This window comes from Cetorhinus maximus, chromosome 19 (genome assembly GCF_964194155.1).
Source record: "Cetorhinus maximus chromosome 19, sCetMax3.hap1.1, whole genome shotgun sequence".
Lineage (NCBI taxonomy): Eukaryota > Metazoa > Chordata > Chondrichthyes > Lamniformes > Cetorhinidae > Cetorhinus > Cetorhinus maximus.
Genome location: NC_135897.1, coordinates 48536444 through 48557627, shown reverse-complemented (window position 1 = coordinate 48557627; position 21184 = coordinate 48536444). Strand labels below are relative to the sequence as shown.

General features: G+C 43.4%; 1 protein-coding gene across 2 annotated transcripts in view; it reads right to left on the bottom strand.

The window, feature by feature from the left end:
• Positions 1–10080, bottom strand: part of slc33a1 (solute carrier family 33 member 1) — a 40347-nt gene extending 30267 nt beyond the window's left edge. Inside the window, exons 1-2 of one of the 2 annotated variants that reach the window (XM_078563811.1) lie at positions 10005–10080; positions 218–1021 (exon numbers count right to left, since the gene is read on the bottom strand). In XM_078563811.1, coding sequence (XP_078419937.1) covers positions 218–968 — 751 coding nt within the window. In that variant the 5' untranslated portion in view covers positions 969–1021; positions 10005–10080. Of the gene's footprint in view, positions 1–217; positions 1022–3049; positions 3181–10004 lie in introns of those variants that run through there. The other variant, XM_078563812.1, reaches the window with a different exon arrangement.
• Positions 10081–21184: the final 11104 nt, after the last annotated feature.

Below are 21184 nucleotides of genomic sequence, written 5' to 3'. Positions count from 1 at the left end.
AGTCACTGAAATGCATTAATGTGGACAGAAATTTTAAAACTGTAAAGGCCAAAGGCTACTAACAGTGCCACCTAAAACAATAACTGGTACTGCAGGTAAAAGCTGACCTTGGTAAAATGGACTTTGTTAAAGATAAAGCCTGACATAAGAGTTTTCACTGCATTTTTAATTGAAATAAGAACGAAAGCTGAACAATTTTAAAATCACTGCACTTTACCTGATAGAGTGACAATTCCAGTTGGTTGAGACTGAGAACGTAGATATGTGTTGCAGAACACTGGTGATTCCAATGCCAGGAAGAGCACGTTACCGAGAAAGTACCCAGCTGTCTGTCCAACTGAATTACAAGTAGAAGCTAGTCCTACATTTTCTTTGGATAACATAGTTAATGCCCAGCCATCCACTGCTATATCCTGAGTAGCTGCCAGAAACCCAAATATAAAAAACACAACTGTGAGTTTAACAATATTGGGGCTAGTGTGTTCATCACTTTTCAGTAGTGCATCTACTTCAGACGACAGGCAAAGCATAAAAAGCCCCAAAATATACTGAGTTGGCACCAACCAAGATTTTCTCCGCCCAAAGTTTGGAAAATAAGCAGCATCCACTAAAGGTGCCCACAGCAGTTTCAGGCTGAAAGGCCAAAACACAAAGCTGTAAATAGCTTGGTCGGAATAACTAACATTTTTGCTTTGTAATATAAGTGGGATGCTCCCAGCCAAACCAAGAGGAATTCCCTGCAAGACATAGAGGAATAAGAGCAATAAAATGTTACTGAAATCATTTTTAAGGACTATTTCATGATCAGGTTCTGATAATCCATTGTCATAGTCTTCTAATAAGCTTTTGCTTTCATCTATATGCAAATTGGTCTCATGGTTCCACACATCGTTTTGCATACGCCAAGCTTCAATGGGATTTTGAATACGTTGTCTGCTGCGTTCTTTGGGTATTTCTGATGACGGCATTTCAGATCTGAAGACCAGGACTCAGTTCTTCAATCAACACGTCACATGGGAGCCTAAAAACAAAAATACAGTGAAAAAAAATTACATTTTATAAAGTTTCAGACAAAAAAGCTGTCTGTAATGAGCAGTCAAATGTTTCTAGAAGCACTTTACATAGATCACAATTTCATGTTAAAGAGCAATTTCCATTTTAGTTGAGAATCTCCTAAATGAAATAATTGAAGCTTTCCTCTACAGCACTCTTAACAGGCCTTTACCACAAGAAAGCACTTCAGCTGCATTGGTGCAGAATTTTAATTTCCATATGCTATCCAAATGAAAGCTTCATTACAGTAACCTTAATTGCTGAAATTCAGGCTGTTTGGTTCTAAATTGAAATGCACAGGAAACCACCAATTATCAGAATTAATTTTACTTAGAATTCTCAATAACCAGGAAGAACCAACTATCAACACTGCTGAAGTTATTTCCATTGGAACTGGCTTTGAACCCATGTCTCAAGAGGAGAAAAAAAGAGAACAAAGTAATACAACACTGGTACTTATTTAAATTTATTAACACATACTATTGTCTATTAGGACTTGCTCAGATAGACTATACTTGTGAACAGTAGCATCTGTGATCATGATTTCTTTGTTGATGGTTAGGAGAGATTGTATAAATGTAAGCTGTTGCTGTTATTTACTTGAAGTATATGACTCATATGTACTTAGCTGTATATTAATTGTTTTAGATAAAAAAACTCCCCTCTTGAAACATTTTTAAGACTTAAAAATCTTGGAAATGGCATAAACTATAAAACTTGTGGGTAATTATGAAGTGATTTGTTTGTTAGTGGACTTTTTTTCAAAATCAAACACTGAATTAAGCTAACTAACTCATTAACAGAGTAATAAATTGTACACCTTTTGCATACCACATTTGGTACATGCTTGGAGCACACATCAGGAAATTGTACCCCATGACCCTACAATTTTCCACCATAATCGTAAGAGGAAACTTATGTTTCAATGCATTAAGGCAGGAATATAAAGACAGAATGAGCTGATGTGGGAAATGGTGATGCAGTACCATGGGCATAAAATGGGCTGACATGGGGAACAGTGGGACGATGGGGAAGTACTGATGGTTTGAAAGGGGGCAATGACGGTATGGGTTCCATTCTCAGGGATTCTTCTTGTAAGAGGGGGAAAAATTTTCAGAGGCCCAAGGCTGTTGGGATCTGAATACTCTTTCAGCCTGATCATCAATTCTCCCAAATACACTAAGTATTGCCCACTCCACTTGACTGGATTTTGGATAATTTATTTGTTCCTGTTTGTCCTGCAACCTCTAATTTATGCTGTTTCTACTTCAAAATGTCTCAGCATGTTGTTAAATTTAATACAAAATTTGAATTTCCTCAATTGTCTGCATTGGAATTTTTTGCCCAGGCTGAAATTTATAAATGGTGCAACACAGAAGATGCAAAATATAAAGCCAAAGTATACAAATAATAAAAAGGTAGTCAAAGGAAGGATGGGACCAATTAGGAACCAAAAAAGGGCATCGTCTCATGGAGGCACAGGGCATGGCTGAGATACTAAATGAATAATTCACATCTGTCTTCACTGAAAGAGGATGCTTCCAATGTCACAGAAAGGAGGTAGTTGAGAAAATTGATAGGATAAAAATACATGAAGTGGAGATACTTAAAAGGTAGGCATCATGTAGGATGGGTGCATCCTACATTGCTGAGGGAAGTAAGGGTGGAAAGAGTAGAGGCTTTGTCCAAAATCTTCCTTGGATATGGGAGCTATGTCTAAGGACTGCAGAATTGCAAATGTTACATGCTTATTCAAAAACGAGGCAAGGGTAAACTCAGCAATTACAGGCCTATCAACTCACCATCAGTGATGGGGACATATGGTACTTGGAAAGAATATGGTAAATAAATGAAAGTCATCAAGGATTTGTTAAAGGCAAATTGTGTTTGACTAACTTGATCGAGTTCTTTGACAAAATGACATGAGATGGTGGATGAGGGTAGCGCGATTGATGTTGTGTCACGAGCCTGAGAAAAGGAATAAAACAAAACTTACTTTTCAACAAACGAAATTTGGGCCCTCAGAGACTGGGGGAGACAAGTCCCAGTAGGCCTCAGTAGTTTCTGTGTATGCGTCGGCACTGGAATGGCCCACATGTGAAGTTGGTCAGGATCCTCATTGTAAAGCCAGTAAACAACCATGCGCAGATGCACAGTTTGTTCTTTTCTGTATTTTTATTTAAAGGGAGTCCTGCACCTGTGCAGAAGAAGAAACGAAAGCAAAAGTGAAAGTGAGTAAAAAGAAGATTGGGTGACCCAGAAGAGAAACGCCATTCTCCAGAGAGGCACAGAGGAGGCAGGACAGGAACTGCAGAGAGCAGATTTCCCAGAAGAACAAACATAAGTCCCAGAAACCAGGGGGTGGGACAAAAGGTCCCAGGAAGATAATGAAGTCAAGGGAAAAGAACAGAAACCTGAACAAGGTCCTGTTCAGTGAAGTTAAAGTAAGGAGCAAAGCAAAAGGCCCCAAATTAAAGAGAGAAAGCTGTGGGGCGCAGAATCAAGGTCAAGTGGGCTTGCGAGATGCCAGAAGATCCAAAGAGACAGCCAAAGGTTGGTGGCTCCTTACTACAGGCCTGTGAAGCAGTGGCGTTCTGTTGGCACGCTGAGTCTATGAGAGTGCGAGGAAGACGAAGCTTGAATGCACGTGGCGATCCGAGGAGAGGAACATCAGAGGGAGAGATCGAAGCCTGGAGACTTCTGAGAGAACGCTTCACTTGGGGGAAGATTCCAAGACAAATTCTTTGAGAGTGGAGATTGGAAATCCATGTGGAAGACAGTTTCCGTGAGACCGATTGGCTCAGTGCGATAAGCATCTGGGGGAGTTGATGAGAGATTCATAGTATTTGTCTGGGGTGGCATCTGTCATTTGGTTTCAGAGTGTGGTGTGTCTGACCACAGGTCGTCTATTGGCTTACATGGACTGTGTATTTACTGTGAACATTAGAGTGCCAGATAGATTTTTTGTAACCTGTATTATTCTTACAAATCTGGTATCATTGCGGGTGAAGGAGTAGTTAATCTTTTTCTTGTTTAATATTTTATTCTTTTGTTAAAAGTACATCAACAGACTCTGTGACTCTGTTCAGTAGCCACCTTCCACATTTCTAAACAAAAAATAAAACTTAGGATCTATCAAGCCAGGTTCCACCCAGGGATCTGATTTCAGGAGGCCATTACAGACTGGTGAAATAGCAGACGCACGGCAGGTAAAATTCAATGAAGATAAGTGTGAAGCATTTTTGTAGGAAGAAACCAAATGGTACAATTTAAAATGATACGCAGAAGCAGAGAGATGTCCAGTAGTATCAGCTGGGATCATAACAGTGCATATGGATTTTCAAAAGGAGTTTGATAAAGTACCACAAACTTGTTAGCAAAATTGAAGCCCATAAGGTAAAAGGAGTAATAGCTGTGTGGATACGAAATTAGCTAAAAGACAGAAAGCAGAGGGTCATGGCAAACTCTTTTTCAGATTGGGAGGAAATATGCAATCATGTTCCTCAAGAGTCAGTGTTGGGAACACTGCTCTTTTTGTATGTATTAATGACCCGGATTTAAATAAACAGGGCATAATTTCAAGGTTTGCAGAGGACACAAACTTAAACATACTAAATGTGAGAAGGATAGTAACAGATTTCAGGTGGTCATTGACAGAATGGTGAAATAGTAGACACACGGCAGATAAAATTCAATGCAGAGAAGTGGAAGTATTTTGGTAGAAAGAAACCAAATGGTACAATTTAAAATGATACGCAGAAGCAGAGAGATGGGGTGGGGGAGAGGGAGCGTGGTTACGTACACAGGTTTTTGAAGGTGGCAGTTGAGAAATTGAAAAGGCTGTTAAAATGGACCTTTGGCTTTATTAATAGAGCCATAAAGTGCAAAACCAGGAAAGTTATGTCTTTAAATTACCACTTAGGTCCCAGCTGGAGTACTGTGGTGAATACTAGACACCACACTTCAGTAAGCATTTCAAGGCCTGAGAGGGAGTGTGGAGGACATTTACTAGAGTGCAGGTATGTTCAGGATGAAAGATTTATGGGTTAGAGAAACTGGGGCTGTTTTCCTTCGAGCTTGGAAGGTCAAGGAGGTATTTGATGGAGCTGATCAAAATCTTGAAGGGTTTTGATAAATATGGAAAAACTGCTTCTAGTGCCAGAAGGCTCACAGGTCACAGATTTAAAGAAATTAACAAAAGAACCAGAGGCTACACAAGGCAATAAGAACAGAAATTGCAATGATCTGGAGTAGATTGCCAGAAAAGTGTGTGTTTGTGTGTGTGTTTCTGCTGGGGTGGGGGGGGTAAGTTGAAGTAAATTCAGAATAACTTTGAAAAAGAAATTGGATAAATACTTGAAAATGAAAACAACTTGCCCATCTATGGGGAAAGAATAGGGAAGTAGGACTAATTGTATAGCTCTTTAAAAGAGACAGTATAAGCATAAATAGGCTAAATGGCCATTCTGTACTCTATCATCATATGATTCTATGAAAAGGAATCACAAAAATACTAAATTAAGAATGATTATAAGCTACTGAAGCAAGTTAAGTCAGATAAAACTGCCTTATTTCAGTAAATACACATGAATATGGACACTTGGCATCAATTTTCAATAAGCAGCAACTCACTAAGTAGACATTTAGGTGTAACGGAAGGGTTCAAACATCATAAATTGCAAGAACAAACCACGGGCAGATCACAATCTCCAGTTACCTTTGAGTGCAGCCCACTTGTTTCCGCATCAAGTAGAAATTGTTTATCAGTTTTGTATGTATTTTGTATATACAGTTTTTGTCTTGTTGTGACACAGCCGTTGGTAAGGCTGAGTTGTTTAAATCCCAGAGGGAGACTTGAACTGTCATAACCTATATTTTCAATTGGTACATTTGCAATGTAGCTCTGAATTCAGGAATAAGACCACTGAGCCTCAAGAGGTTTTTTATATAAAACTAAATTAAACATTTATTAACAAATTAACACACACACTTACCTACAAATTACTACCACAGTAACTTTAAACAAACCCCAAAATTAAGCACTCCCAGGTAAATCTCCACCAAGGCAACAGTAACCCATAGACTTTAAACAGACACCAGGCAAAGCACATTTGACCGTACAAATTCAAAATGAGGTTCCTTGCAATTTGGTTCCTTTGCAGACACAGTTGTAGGCTTACAGGCTGGTAAGATCTTAAATGCCTCTGATTTACACAAAATCTCCTTTCCCTCTTAATGCCTAGCTTCCCCTTTGAATGTAAATTTTCCACGGTATCCTAGGCTTTTAATTCACATCTTCTAACAATAACATTTTCATCCCACTAATTTTATTAGTTAGCTGAAAAAAATAAACACATTGCTTGGTGTCTTCTAGCTAGGGGCAAGATTTCATCCATTCTTTTGAATGGTTTATTTAAAAATGCAAATTGCCACCTTGACACCTATGTTTCTTCATGTTTACCTAGTTATCATTTCAAACCTACTTCTTTCTATACACCAAAGCACCCAGACCAGCTGGTTTTAATTCAATTACAACACACAATCAAACACTGACCCCAGTACAATTCCATTTTAAAAATAATTTCCAATAACATTATAGATATTAATATCTCTTCATGACAGTCTCCGTATTTGAAAAACAGATATAATTGTGTTAGCAGTTCAGAGAAGGTTCACTCAACTCATTCCTGGGATGAAGGGCTTATCTTACGAAGAAAGGTTGAACAAGTTTAGCCTATACCCATTGGAGTTTAGAAGAATGAGAGGTGACCTTATTGAAACATATAAGATCCTGAGAGGACCTGATAGGGTAGATGCCGTGGAGATGTTTCAATTTGTGGGAGAGACTAGAACTAGGGGACACAGTTTAAGAATAAGATGGCGATGAGGAGAAATATTTTCTTTCAGAGGGTCGTTGGTATGTGGAATTCTCTTCGCACAATCAGATCAGCCATGATTTTATTGAATGGCCTACTCCTGCTCCTAAGTCCTATGTTCCTATCACTGTGCCAGTTCCTGATGCAAAAAGCTATGAACGTCATAACAGGTCTTCTGTACTGCCAATATGGCATTTATATAAATACACATACAGTAATTTACTTATATTCTTATGAAAGTCACAATACTGTCATAACAAAAAATTTAAAAGCCTAATTATTATGACATAACTTTGGTTAGAGAGTGTTGTGAAGACATGCTTGTGTCAAATATTGTACGTACAAAAAGACAGATCTTTTTGAGACAGACTGGAGTAATTTCAAATCTACAGCAAGCTGGCTGAATCCAGTTACATCACTACACCAAAGACAACAAGTCCACAAATTCTATTACAGACAATGGCTTTTCTGGAGATTTTTAAACAGCCCTCTTTCTGCCTTATCAAAGATATCTAGGGAGGCATCCACAGTAATCAACAATGGAAAACAAACCATTCAAAGGTTAACTGTTTGAACAAAAGACCTTGATTTTTTTTCTAAGATACCTCTCCAGACAAGCTAATCAAGTTATCATTGGAAAATACAATTATTTTTTGAAACACTGGCAGTCAGAGAGAGGTCACATGACCAACCAAGTTGTGTCTAAAGCATGTACTTGGGGCAGAAGATCAACAACAACTGAGTGAAGGAAAGCCGCTTGCTCTCTGTCCCTATCTAAAGACTGAGCCATGTCTACTAAATTTGATTGTGTCTTCATTGCTGCAGTAGACAGAGATTTTAAAGAAATACTTCAATTTTGCAGCAGTGTCTGCAGAGAAGAAAACACCAGCTACAACTTTAAACTGCCTCAGCGCCGAAAGGAAGGCCCTCAGATCTGATCTGCAGCTGGACAAGCCAGCAAGCTACAAACCGTGAACTTGGTTCATCTTTCTTGTGAATTTAATTTCACAAATGTATCATCTTCTACTCTGTAATATGTATTTTCGTCTGTGATTGAGTGTATGTGCATGTTTGTGGAAGTCAGGATATATTCAGTGTGATTTGAACAAGCTGAGTGAGTGGTTAAATGCATGGCAGATGCAGTATAATGTGGATAAATGTGAGGTTATCCATTTTGGTAGCAAAAACAGGAAGGCAGATTATCTGAATGGCAATAAATTGAGAGAGGGGAATGTGCAACGAGACCTTGTATCCTTGTACACCAGTCGCTGAAGGTAAGCATGCAGGTGCAGCATGTGGTAAAGGCGGCAAATGGTATGTTGGCTTTCATAGCCAGAGGATTAGAGTACAGGAACAGGGATGTCTTGCTGCAATTGAACAGGGCCTTGGTGAGACCACACCTGGAATATTGTGTGCAGTTTTGGTCTCATCTGAGGAAGGATGTACTTGCTATAGAGGGAGTGCAGCGAAGGTTTACCCGACTGATTCCTGGGATGGTGGGACTGACATATGAGGAGAGATTGAGTCGATTAGGATTATATTCGCTGGAGCTCAGAAGAATTAGGGGGGATCTCATAGAAACCTATAAAATTCTAACAAGACTGGACAGGGTAGATGCAGGAAGGATGTTCCCGATGGTGGGGGAGTCCAGAACCAGGGGCCACAGTCTGAGAATATGGGGTAGACCATTTAGGACTAAGATGAGGAGAAATTTCTTCACCCAGAGCGGTGAGCCTGTGGAATTCGTTACCACAGAAAGTAGTTGAGACCAAAACATTGTATGTTTTCAGAAGGAGTTAGATATAGCTCTTGGGGCAAAAGGGATCAAAGGATATGAGGAGAAAGCGGGAACAGGCTATTGAGTTGGATGATCAGCCATGATCATAATGAATGGCAGAGCAGGCTTGAAGGGCCGAATGGCCTACTCCTGCTCCTAGTTTCTGTTTTTAATATATTTACCTGGGTCAATTTTAGTGAAATAAAAATAACCACTTACTTTGTTAAACTCAAGAAAACCTGTCTGACTAGTTCTTTATAATCACAGCACGTAAACAGTTAAGAATTAATTGCCAAGTATAACTCTTTCTTTAAAAAAAAAACCCTGTTGCGGTCAAATAAGGAGGGGGAAAAGAGGGGACAGCCTTCAACCCCTCCTCACCTGATCATAACAACAGATGCAAACTCAATGAAACTACAATTTAGTTGCAAAGCTCAGGCATTGTAACCCATGTAATTAGAACATTTAGACATCCAAGATCATGGATTAAATTATAGAACTGTTATTCGTGGCAGTCTTGTACAGGAAAATATTAAACAATTCACTTTGTACCAAGATAAAAGCAAAATACTGTGGAAATTTGAAATAAAAACAGAAAATGCTAGAAAAGCTCTGGTCTAACAGCATCTGTGGAGAGAAAAAGAACAGTTAACGTTTTGAGTCCGAAGGGACTCCAAACGTTAACTCTTTTTTATCTCTCCACAGATGCTGTTAGACCTGCTGAGTTTTTCCAGCGTTTTTTGTTTATGTTTCATTTTATACCAAACTGGTTTTACAGCTACAAAAGCGCAAGGACTAAGGAAAACACCATTTACCAGGCCGCCCTCGGGCCATGTCTGTAACTATCCCCTTGTATAACATTAAACAATTTTTTATTGTACAACTACAAATGTTTTTTTAAACTCTATTATCCGATCTGGTGAAACTCTGATTTAATGTCCAGGTAGCTTCACTTATTGAATAAAGTAGTGGAGCAACAGCCAGGTGAGGCTGACCCTGCCTCCCGGGAATTGGCTCCTCCGGCGGCGGTTTAACTAACAGTATCATGCTCCCCTCTCAGACAAGGAGGCGACTTCAGAGTCAGGTTCACGCAAAGAAAAGCCGCCACCGCCTAATGAAAGAAGAAACACGATCTGAACAGGAAAGCATGTTCCTCAGCCAGCGGAAGACGCTAGCACACCGACCGACTGCGGCCCTGCCATTCCTCCAGGAGCAACAGTAAAACGCCAGGCCACACACACCATCAATCCACATCCCTAGGCCCCAGTTACCGACATCTCCAAAAACACCCCCCTCACCTGCTGCCGCTGCTCAGTCCCTGATTCCGGATCTCTGATCCCTGCTGCTGGCTCCGCCCTCACTCGAGACGAACAGTGACGTGGCTGATTCTGATCGGTTTACAGTCCCAACAGCTGCTGGAGACAGGGGGACCTCACCACCACAGGCTGCTGGAGACAAGGGGAACTAACCACCACAGGCTGCTGGAGACAAGGGCAACTAACCACCACAGGCTGCTGGAGACAAGGGGAACTAACCACCACAGGCTGCTGGAGACAAGGGGAACTAACCACCACAGGCTGCTGGAGACAAGGGGAACTAACCACCACAGGCTGCTGGAGACAGAGGGACCTCACCACCACAGGCTGCTGGAGACAAGGGGAACTAACCACCACAGGCTGCTGGAGACAAGGGGAACTAACCACCACAGGCTGCTGGAGACAGAGGGACCTCACCACCACAGGCTGCTGGAGACAGGGGGACCTCACCACCACAGGCTGCTGGAGACAGGGGGACCTCACCACCACAGGCTGCTGGAGACAGGGGGACCTCACCACCACAGGCTGCTGGAGACAGGGGGACCTCACCACCACAGGCTGCTGGAGTCAGGGGGACCTCACCACCACAGGCTGCTGGAGACAGGGGGACCTCACCACCACAGGCTGCTGGAGACAGGGGGACCTCACCACCACAGGCTGCTGGAGACAGGGGGACCTCACCACCACAGGCTGCTGGAGTCAGAGGGACCTCACCACCACAGGCTGCTGGAGACAGGGGGACCTCACCACCACAGGCTGCAGGAGACAGGGGGACCTCACCACCACAGGCTGCTGGAGACAGGGGGAACTAACCACCACAGGCTGCTGGAGACAGGGGGAACTAACCACCACAGGCTGCTGGAGACAGGGGGACCTCACCACCACAGGCTGCTGGAGACAGGGAGACCTCACCACCACAGGCTGCTGGAGACGGGGGAACTAACCACCACTGGCTGCTGGAGACAGGGGGAACTAACCACCGCAGGCTGCTGGAATCAGGGGGAACTAACCGCCACAGGCTGCTGGAGACAGGGGGAACTAACCACCACAGGCCGCTGGAGTCAGGGGGAACTAACCGCCACAGGCTGCTGGAGAGAGGGGGAACCTCACCCCCACAGGTTGGTGGAGACAGGAGGACCTCATCCCCGGGCTGCTGGAGACATGGGGTCCTCAGCCAGATGCTGCTGGAGACAGGGGCCCTCACCGACAATCTTATGGAGACAGGGGGACTGCTGGTTACTGATGTAAACTTTTGAAGCTGATTTATTTTATCTGACCTTGTCCTCTGTAACTTAATAGATTCACTTTGGTTCTGAAAAGCCGTTAACCAATAAGGCAAGCGTAAAATTCTGGAAAATAAATTTCAAATAAAGTTTAATTTTAAAAGGAATAAGATATACTCATTAACATACAACAGACTTACAACTTCAATTGGGTGATCAATCCAGCTAGAAGTGTAAATTGATTTCAGGTTCGCCCACTGACAGCGATTTCCCCAAAACATTTCCCCAGGGGCTCAGCACTTAGCTCAAGCTACTGGATATAGGCCAGCTCTCACCCACATCCTGCTAGAGACAAGCGGGTCCTCATTCACTGTCAACCACAGGAATGTTAGAAAGCAATGTTTGACATCAAGACACATTAGGAAATAATAGGTTAGATTAGCTATTTGACAAAGATTAGCTTTGTCAAAGAGCTGGTTTTAGGAAGGAAGCATCTCCTAGGAGGGTAGAAAGATGGAGAGGTGGAGAGGTTTTGGGAAGGAATTCCAGATCTTAGTGGTCCAGTCTTTGAGCTTTGTTGGGTTGGAGGTTGATACACAGACAAGGAGTTGAGGCCTTTTAGGAATGTGACAACAAGAATGAGAATTTTTAGATCAACCGTTGTTTAACCAGGAACCAATGTAGGTCAGCATGCATAGGAGTGATGGGTGAATGTGACTTGATACAAGTTAGGACATGAGCAGCAGAGTTTTAGAATACTTGAAGTTTACGGAAGGTAGACTGCTTGAGGCTAGCTAGCAGTGCATTGGAAACTAAAGTCTAGAGATAACAAAGGCATGAAAAAGGGTTTCAGCAGCAGATGATTGCAGCAGGGGTAAAGATAAGTAATGTTACGGAGCTGGCAATAGGCTGTCATAGTGTTGGTGTGGATATGAGGTCAGAAGCTCATCTCAGGATCAAATATGAAACAGATGTTACAAACAATCTGGTCCATTCTCAGACAATTGTCAGAGAGAGGATGGAGTTGGTAGGAAATGGAGTTTACGATGAGGATTGAAGACAATGGCTCCAGTCTTCCTAATATTCCACTGGAAGAAATTTCTGTTCATCCAGGATGGATATCAGAGAAGCAATCTGACAATTTAGAGACAATGGAGAGGTTGAAAGAGATGGTTGTGAGGTGGAACTGGGTGTCATGAGCATATATGTGAAAACTGTGCTTTTAGACAACATCGCCATGTAATGAGAAAAAGGGGATACAAGGCTAGATCCTTGGGGAAGTGAGGAGCTCAAGGTAATTTTTTGTCTCTAAATTTAAGTCCACTCTGGTCGTTCTGACCCACCTTTCTTCCTCCAGAGACATTAAACAAATACTTTGCATTTCTCTTCACAAAAAAACATTCTGGAAATAATGGGGAACTAAGGGCCTAATGAGAAGGAGGAACTTTAAGATATCATTTAATGTCATGATCTCGATTCAGGCCAGTAACTTTTCTGTTAAAAGAAGCAACCAAAATCCCCAGTTATTCACTGAAACAGTGATGCCACAAGATTCAAAACAAAAACAGAACCACCTGGAAAAACCCAGCAGGTCTGGCAGCATCGGTGGAGAAGAAATCAGTTAACGTTTCGAGTCTTCATGACCCTTCGAAGGGTCATGAAGACTCGAAACGTTAACTGATTTCTTCTCCACCGATGCTGCCAGACCTGCTGGGTTTTTCCAGGTGGTTCTGTTTTTGTTTTGGATTTCCAGCATCCGCAGTAGCTTTTAGCTTTTTGTTTTTATGCCACAAGATTCCATGGTTTAAAAAGAATTTTTTACCATACAAGAGTCAAACAAAGCAAACACTAAATACTATCTTGGGTAATCACCTCTACTCTAAAACCCAATCTCAGCTTCGGTCTTAGTTTCCTTAGAAACGGGAAGGGCCAGTTTCTTTTCTCAGTTTCCCTTTTCAATTAGGGTCTGTCTCAAAAAATATAAGTTTTGAAACCACAGATTCCATCACAATAAGTAAAGACATAGTGCGGAATCGTTCAAAATTTGCACTAAGTGCGGTAGCGGACAGGAAAAATGACATTTTACCTGCTGGCTGCAATGGCAACTTCTCACGCCGTATCATCCCAATCCCGCCGCATTAATTATACATTCCTGGGAGACACACTGTTTCAATGGCAAGCAGGCTCTCATTCGCAAGTCACGCCATCACTTCGCCACTTCATCACGCTGGGCGCCATATTTGAAGTGCAGCTGCGCGCATACCTCTCAGTGCTTCCAGCCCATGACAGCTGCATAGAAGACATGGCCCTGAAAGGCAAAACGACTGCAGCCTCCCCAGTATAATGACATGTCCCTCAAGCATGTTTTGGACTCAGCAGAGGCCCGCCGTGATGTTCTCTACCCCAGCTATGGCCGCAGGACAGGCAACAGCATCACCAATTCAGCATGGAAGGCGGTGACAGCGGTGGTCAGCGCCAATGCTCTGCAAAAGAAGGCAGCCACCCAGTGCCGCAACAGGATGAATGGTCTCATCCATTCCACCAGGGTAAGTCACTCTTCTCATCACTCTCAACTCACAAACCCATCGCACATCCACAGGGATCTCACACCTCAAGGGACAACACCATTAACTCTCACACACACCCTCACATCTCCATCAAGCTCATATCGTCTCGAGCTTGCGCCCTCATCCCGTCCATGTCTCCGCTCACCACACAAACATTCCATGCAGTGCCATGTGTCCTGATCATACTCTCGCCATCTGTTTCCATGCCGAAGAAGCCTGCTCAAAACAGTAGGGAGAGGTTCCAGACAGGGGTTGGAGTGGCCCACATTAAGCCCCTCACTCACTTTGAGGATGAATCATCACGCTGACTGGTGAGGACATAGACTGTGCCTTCAGTGAGGTCGGCGGCGAACACTCTCGTGACGATCCTGCGCTACATCATCCCTCTCTCAACTCAACTGTGAATGCTCTCTCACCTGCTTTTGACTGTGTTGCCATGCACTGATTATCTCTACTTTGGTTCATAGGGAGCTCTGCCAAGCGACTGACACCCTCAGCCAACCAGTCCCTCAGCTGTATCCATGTCCTCACCTCCAGCCAAAAGGACACATCCTTGAAGAGCTGGAAATAAGCAGCCTGGAAGACCCTTTACAGCACTTGCCCACACCCTCCACCAGCGCAGAGACACTCACCTAGGTGGGTTCATAATCTGGTGGTCACCGCACAGATATGTGTCTGCAGCAAGAGGAGGCAGTTTCAGCCAAGCTCCCCGGCGCATGGAGGACTGCTGGTGAAGAGGCATCTGTGAGGTCTGAATCAGATGAGGAACCTCTGGATTTGGCCTTCCAACTCATCATGGAGAGTCAGCAGAAGACGGGGGAACATCATGCAGAGCTGTTGGAAGCCCCCAGCAGAATGGCACATGAGTCAGAGGAGTGCATCCACCTGCTTTCTGATGGTGGTGCCCACATGCGTGTGTGGAGGTCCCCATGGAAGGATGGTGGATGCCATGAGACCCCAGTCAAGCAGAACACGGAGATGTGTGCAGACCTGCACTCCATCGCGGGTGCCATGGGTGAGTTCCTGCAGTCGCGACACAAGAACGAAATGGGACACCTGGACATCCCCCCAGGTGCTCCTTCCCCTCAAGGAGTCAGGCCGGGGCACCCGAAGGGAGGAGGAGCAGCTGCACACACCTGGGTCACCCCCATTTCACTCAGAAATCTCAGAGGCTGTTCTCTCGCTCCAAGTCCCCTCTGCCAATGACCGCCTCAACCTTGTTTTTTGTTTTTACCGCCTCAACCTTGTCCTCTGTCACTGCAGAGGGAGCAGTTGGCCCACAGGAGGACAGCCAAAGCAAGGCCTTGGCTGTCCAGAGGACCCACACCGAAAGCATCAGAGGCAACAGGGTCAGCCATTGTACAAGGTGTCTCCATCCCTGCTGCAGATGTCAGGGCAGCAACTAGAAGTCTAAGGCATTCAAAAGTTAAGAAACTCTGATCACAGTTGTTTGCATGGGTGAACACATTTTGTCATTTTACAATCTGGAAATATATTCACTTGCACTGAATAATGTGTAATGGTGTCTTTCAGCTTCTTTGACAGGCTTCACAAGTCTCGCAGCTGACCCACATGATTCTGGAGGGAGAAGCATGTGTGTGGCAGGGCTTTTCAAAGCCTCGTGCCAACACTCTCCCATGCACGCGGATCCTTCCCTTATCAAACTTATCTCAATGTCCTGACCATTTTCAATACTGCCCGCTGGAGTTCGCTTTCAGTTGACCATCTGAACTGACTTGCATCTTCTCCCACCTACTGAAACATTCCCATGCAGCACCTGATCTCACCCACCACAACTCTCGTTTCATTTTCTAACTAGTTAGCATGATAGTAATGCAGTTTTTCTTTCGCTCCCCCATCCTTTCCCCTACTCTCTGCACTCCTTCCCTCCTCCTTCCCTCCTTCCCTTTACACCTTCCACCTCCCTTACACCTACCTCCCCAGTTGCCGTCTTCTCTCCTGATACCCCCTCCTCCTCCTGTAGTCCCTCCCCCTCCTGCCCCTGACAACTTTGTTTGCTACCTCCCAACCTCCCCCCAACACCTTCGTTTCCCCCCGCAACCTCATCCCATCGACACCTTTGTTCCCCCCCAACAACATCACTCCCCCTTCGACACCTCTTCCTCTCCCAGTTGATCCTAGACCTTGCTCTCCCACCCCCTCGCCAGTACATCTTCATCTATCAAATACATCTGGACCTTCCTTTTCACTCCCTCAACCATCATCTGTTGTGAGCAGACCCTCAACGGTGACTTTCCACCTTCCATGAGCTATTTCACAGTGAAGCCATGTCCATGAGAATCCACCCAACATGCCCACGGACATTCCTCCAGGGTCCCATTGCTATCGGGCTCCAGCATCTTCTGCTCCTCGAATGTCCATGATGTGAACAAGGTCCTGTCGTAAGTCCCGACTTCTGCACATCACACTTGTCAAGACGTGTGCTTTCCTGCCAACGTGGGCGGGCCATCCATTGTGGGGGGATGATTTTGATGGGCTGACCTTATAATGATATGCAAATGTATTGCAATGAGTTTCCCAACATCCGATGGCAGGAAACGTGGCCCACCATTGACGGGCTGAGAGGATGATCGCAAACCGGTTTCATAACATCGTGAAACCAATTTTCGGCCTTCTTGCCATATTGTCCACTCACGCCACCGAACATGCCCGACGCCAGTGGGCACAGAAATTCCACCCATAGTACTGGAATTAATGGGAATTAGTGATGACAAATCCACTGGAACTGATGACCTGCATCAAAGGCTTAAAAAGAGGTAGCTGCAGAGATAGCAGATGCATTGGTTTTGATCCCCCAGGATTCCTTAGAATCTAGTACAGTTCCCAAGGATTGAAAGGCAGCAAACATAACCTCTTTATGAAAGAAAGGAGGAAGAGACAGTTCTGTTAAGAATTTTTTGAGAATGTAACTAGCAAGGTAGATGAGGGGGAACCAATGGATGTGTATTTGGGTTTTCAAAAGCATTCAATAAGGTGTCATAAGTTATTACACAAAATTAGGACTTTTGGTATTGGGGGAAATATATTAGCATGGATTGAGCATTGGGTAATGGACAACAGAATATAGCAATAAACAGGACATTTTCAGGTTGGCAGGTTGTAACTAGCGGAGCACCACAAGGAATAGTACTTGAGCCACAGTTATTTATAATCCATACTAATGACTTTGATAAGGGGACAGAGTGTAACATATCCAAGTTTTCTAGTGATACAAAGTTAGGTGGAAAAGCAAGTTAGGAGGATGCAAAGGAATATAGACAGGTTGGGTGAGTGGGCAAGAACATGTCAGATGGTATACAATGTGGTGAAGTGTGAAGTTATTACATTGGTAGAAAAATAAGAAATCAGAATTTTTTTAACTGTCGAGAGACTGAAAAATATATGCATTCAGAGGGACCTGGGTATCCTTGTACATGAATCACAGTAAGTTAACATGCAGGTACAGTAAGCAATTGGGAAGTCGAGTGATATGGTAGCTTTTGTAAAAGGGATTAGGGTATAACAGTAAAGAACTCTTACTACAATCATATAGGGCATTGATGAGATCACACGTAGAGTACTGTGTGCAACTTTGGTCACCTACCTAAAGAACAAAGGTTCATTACACTGGTTCCTGGGACAGTTTTGGTCTCCTACCTAAAGAACATACTTGTACTTGAAGAAGTGCAACAAAGGTTTGCTGCACTGTATCCTGGGATGAGGGGATTATCTTTTTAAGAGAGTTTGGATTGATTAGTCTGTTAGTCCCTTGAGTGTAGAAGAATGAGAAGTGATCTAATTGAAACATATAAAATTCTTAAGCGCCCTGACAGGGCCACGCTGAGAAAATGTTCCCCCTTGCTGCATGGGAATCTAGAACATGGGGTCAGTTATAGAATAAGGATTCAGCCATTTACAACAGAGATGTGGAGAAATTTCTTCACTCAAATAATTCTTGGAATTCTGTACTCTAGACAGCTGTGGATGCTCAGTCATTGAGCATCTTCAATACAGCTATAGATAGATTTTTGACTAAAGAAAGACTTGCATTTATATAGTTCCTTTCAAGACCACCAGATGTCTCAATGCACTTACAGCTAATGAAGTATTTTTGAAGTGTAGTCACTATTGTCATATAGGAAACACAACAGCCAATTTAAACACAGCAAGCTCCCACAAACAAAAATGTGATAACGACCAGATTATCTGCTTTTGTAATGTTGATTGAGACATAACTATTGGCCAGGACATGGGGATAACTTGTCTGCTCTTCTTTGAAATAGTGCAATGGTATCTTTTACATCCACCTGAGAGGACAGATGGGGTATTGACTTAACATCTCAGCTGAAAAACTACACCTCCAATAATGCAGCACCTCCCTCAGTACTGCACTTGAGTGATAACCTTGACTTTTTATGCTCAAGTCCTGGAGTGGGACTTGAATCTACAACCTCCTGACTCAGGGTTAAGAGTGCTACTAAGGGATATGGGGATAGCTTGGGAAAATGGATTTGAGATAGAAGATCAGCCATGGTCTGGTTGAATTGCAGAACAGGCTTGAAGGGCTAAACAGCCTACTTTGCCACCTATTTATCCCTGACCTCCTGCTCTCCCTACCATTTCAGCCCTTATATCTTGGCACTTTCCAGTATTTCTATATTCCCTTTTCCCTTTCTAAACTCATCTTTTGCTGCTCACTAGATTTCTTCCAAGGAGTCCATACATGGACTGCAGCGGTTCAAGAAGGTAGCTCACCACCACCTTCTCAAGGGCAATTAGGGATGGGCAATAAATCCTGGCCTAGCCAGTGACACCCACATCGCATGAGTGAATAAAAAAAAATTGCTGATCTATCCACCACTCCAATCCTATTTGCCACATGCCATAATGGTTCTCTTATGCACAACATCCCTCACCTCTACAAAGCCACTATTAACACCCTGTTAGTGAAAATACCCACTCTCAAGCCATTTTTGTTATCTATCAATCCATCTTTAGGTACACTTTCCTCAGTACAATCTGCAAGCATGTCCAGCTGAGTACCATCCTCAGTGACTGTGCTATGCTGTCCCCTCTTGACCTTTCCGCAGAGCACACATGATAATGATAATCGATTAAGTGCCTATTGTAATCACAGTGGGGATAATTCAACAAACTCTGAATTTACTGGAGTGGGGCATCTCGTGGCATGCAACATGAATTGGATTTTTTCCTTGACCTTCAGTGCCAATATTTTTTTTACACCGCTGCTGAGAATGCAAATTGATAAGGGCTCAGGATGGTCAATGGGGTATCTGGGATCTTAGTGAATGATGGGTCCAATAGTTTTTTCCTTTCAACAATTAAATTTAGGCTTAAGAAAGAAACTGAGAGAAGGAATGGGGTGAATAAATATCAAATTAGTTACAGAAAGAGAAATAGAGAAGGAAAGAAAGATTGGATTAACAGTGAGAGAAAAAAAGAAACAGGAAAAGTATGAAAAACGTTAAAATTTAAAACACCCCTTGGAACAATTTACTATATGCACCAGTGAGACTTCAATTTCAGTTCCCTTTTTGGGGTTGAGTGGCATTGCAGGAACATAAATTTTGCTGTTAAAATATTTCTTAGGTCGTATAACACCAGCCCTAACTTCCTGCATCAAGTTCAATTCATATTTATGCTGCAATTCCAGCAATGTCTTCAAACTCATAGACAGACTGATGGTGAGATCCCATTTAGACAAAGCTAACAAAGGAATGGCACAAACCCTGCAATTTGCAGCAATTCTCCACTCAAGGCATACCTATTCCTCACCACAAATTACATTCCTCACCACCGTGAACTCGCTGTTATTTTTCCAGAAAATCCTGGGCTGCTGTCACCGTTGATTTCAATGGAGTTCAGGGCTCTGAAAATAGCTGTTCAACTTTTCCAGCAACGATATCTGTGGAGCAGTGCAAAAGCCCCAGTAAGTCATGGCTTGGTGTGCAAAATGCTGTTAGTCACTCATATCTTAATGTCCTGGAATATCTGCACCATTGTAATGTTGTATGCAGTAATATAATCATTTTCAGCAAATTCAGGCTATTCTTTTGCTCAGGTGGGATTTGAATGTTAATTGATGTTAACTGAGGGCAAATCAAATCCATTCCAGCTCCTCAACCAGTCCTATTGCATCTAGGACATGATCCCAAATGCAATCAGGAACAACATCCAAGAATGACAATCTCACAGATCACTGGGAGCAATTAAAAAAATCTCCAAGGTTACCATTACAAAACCTGGGCGTACCAGCAGATTACCTCTGTGCTTTAGAGATTCAGAGATTCACCAGTCTTATATGCTTATGTAATGGTAACTTTTTAAAAATTCATTTATAGGATGTGGGCGTCACTGGCTAGGCCAGCATTTATTGCTCATCCCTAATTGCTCTTGAGAAGGTGGTGGTGAGCTGCCTTCTTGAACTGCTGCAGTCTCTGTGGTGTAGGTACACATACGGTGCTGTTAGGAATGGAGTTCCTGGATTTTGACCCAGTGTTTCCACTGACTTGGAGGTGAACTTCCAGGTGGTGGTGTTCCCATGTACCTGCTCCCCTTGTCCTTCTAGATGGTAGCATTTGTGGGTTTGGAAGGTGCTGCCTAAGGAACCTTGGTGAGTTTCTGCAGTGCATCTTGTAGAGATGGTACATACTGCTGCCACTGTTCACTGGTGGTGGAGGGAGTGACAGTTTGTGGATGGGATGCCAATTAAGTGGGCTGCTTTGTCCTGGATGCTTTGTCTTGAGTGTTGAAGCTGCACTCATCCAGGCAAGTGGAGAGTATTCCATCACACTCCTGACTTGTGCCTTGTAGATGGTGGATAGGCTTTGGGGAGTTACTCACCGCAGGATTCCTAGCTTCTGATCTGCTCTTATAGCCACAGTATTTATGTGGCTAGTCTAATTCAGTTTCTGGCCAATGGTAACCCACAGGATGTTGATAGTGGGGGTTTCAGCGATGGTAATGCCATTAAATATAAAGTGGCAATGGTTAGATTCTCTCTTGTTGCATAGGGTCATTGCTTGGCACTTGTGTGGTCTGAATGTTACTTGCCCAAGCCTGGATATTGTCCAGGCCTTGCTGCATTTGGACAAGGACTGCTTCAGTATCTGAGGAGTCACGAATGGTGCTGAACATTGTGCAATCATCAGCCAACATCCCCATTTCTGACCTTATGATGGAAGGAAGGTCATTGATGAAACAGCTGAAGATGGTTGGGCCTAGGACACTACCCTGAGGAACTCCTGCAGTGATGTCCTGGAGCTGACATGATTGACCTCCAACTACCATGACCATCTTCCTTTGGGCGAGGTATGACTCTAACCAGCCCCTGGTTCCCATTTACTCCAGT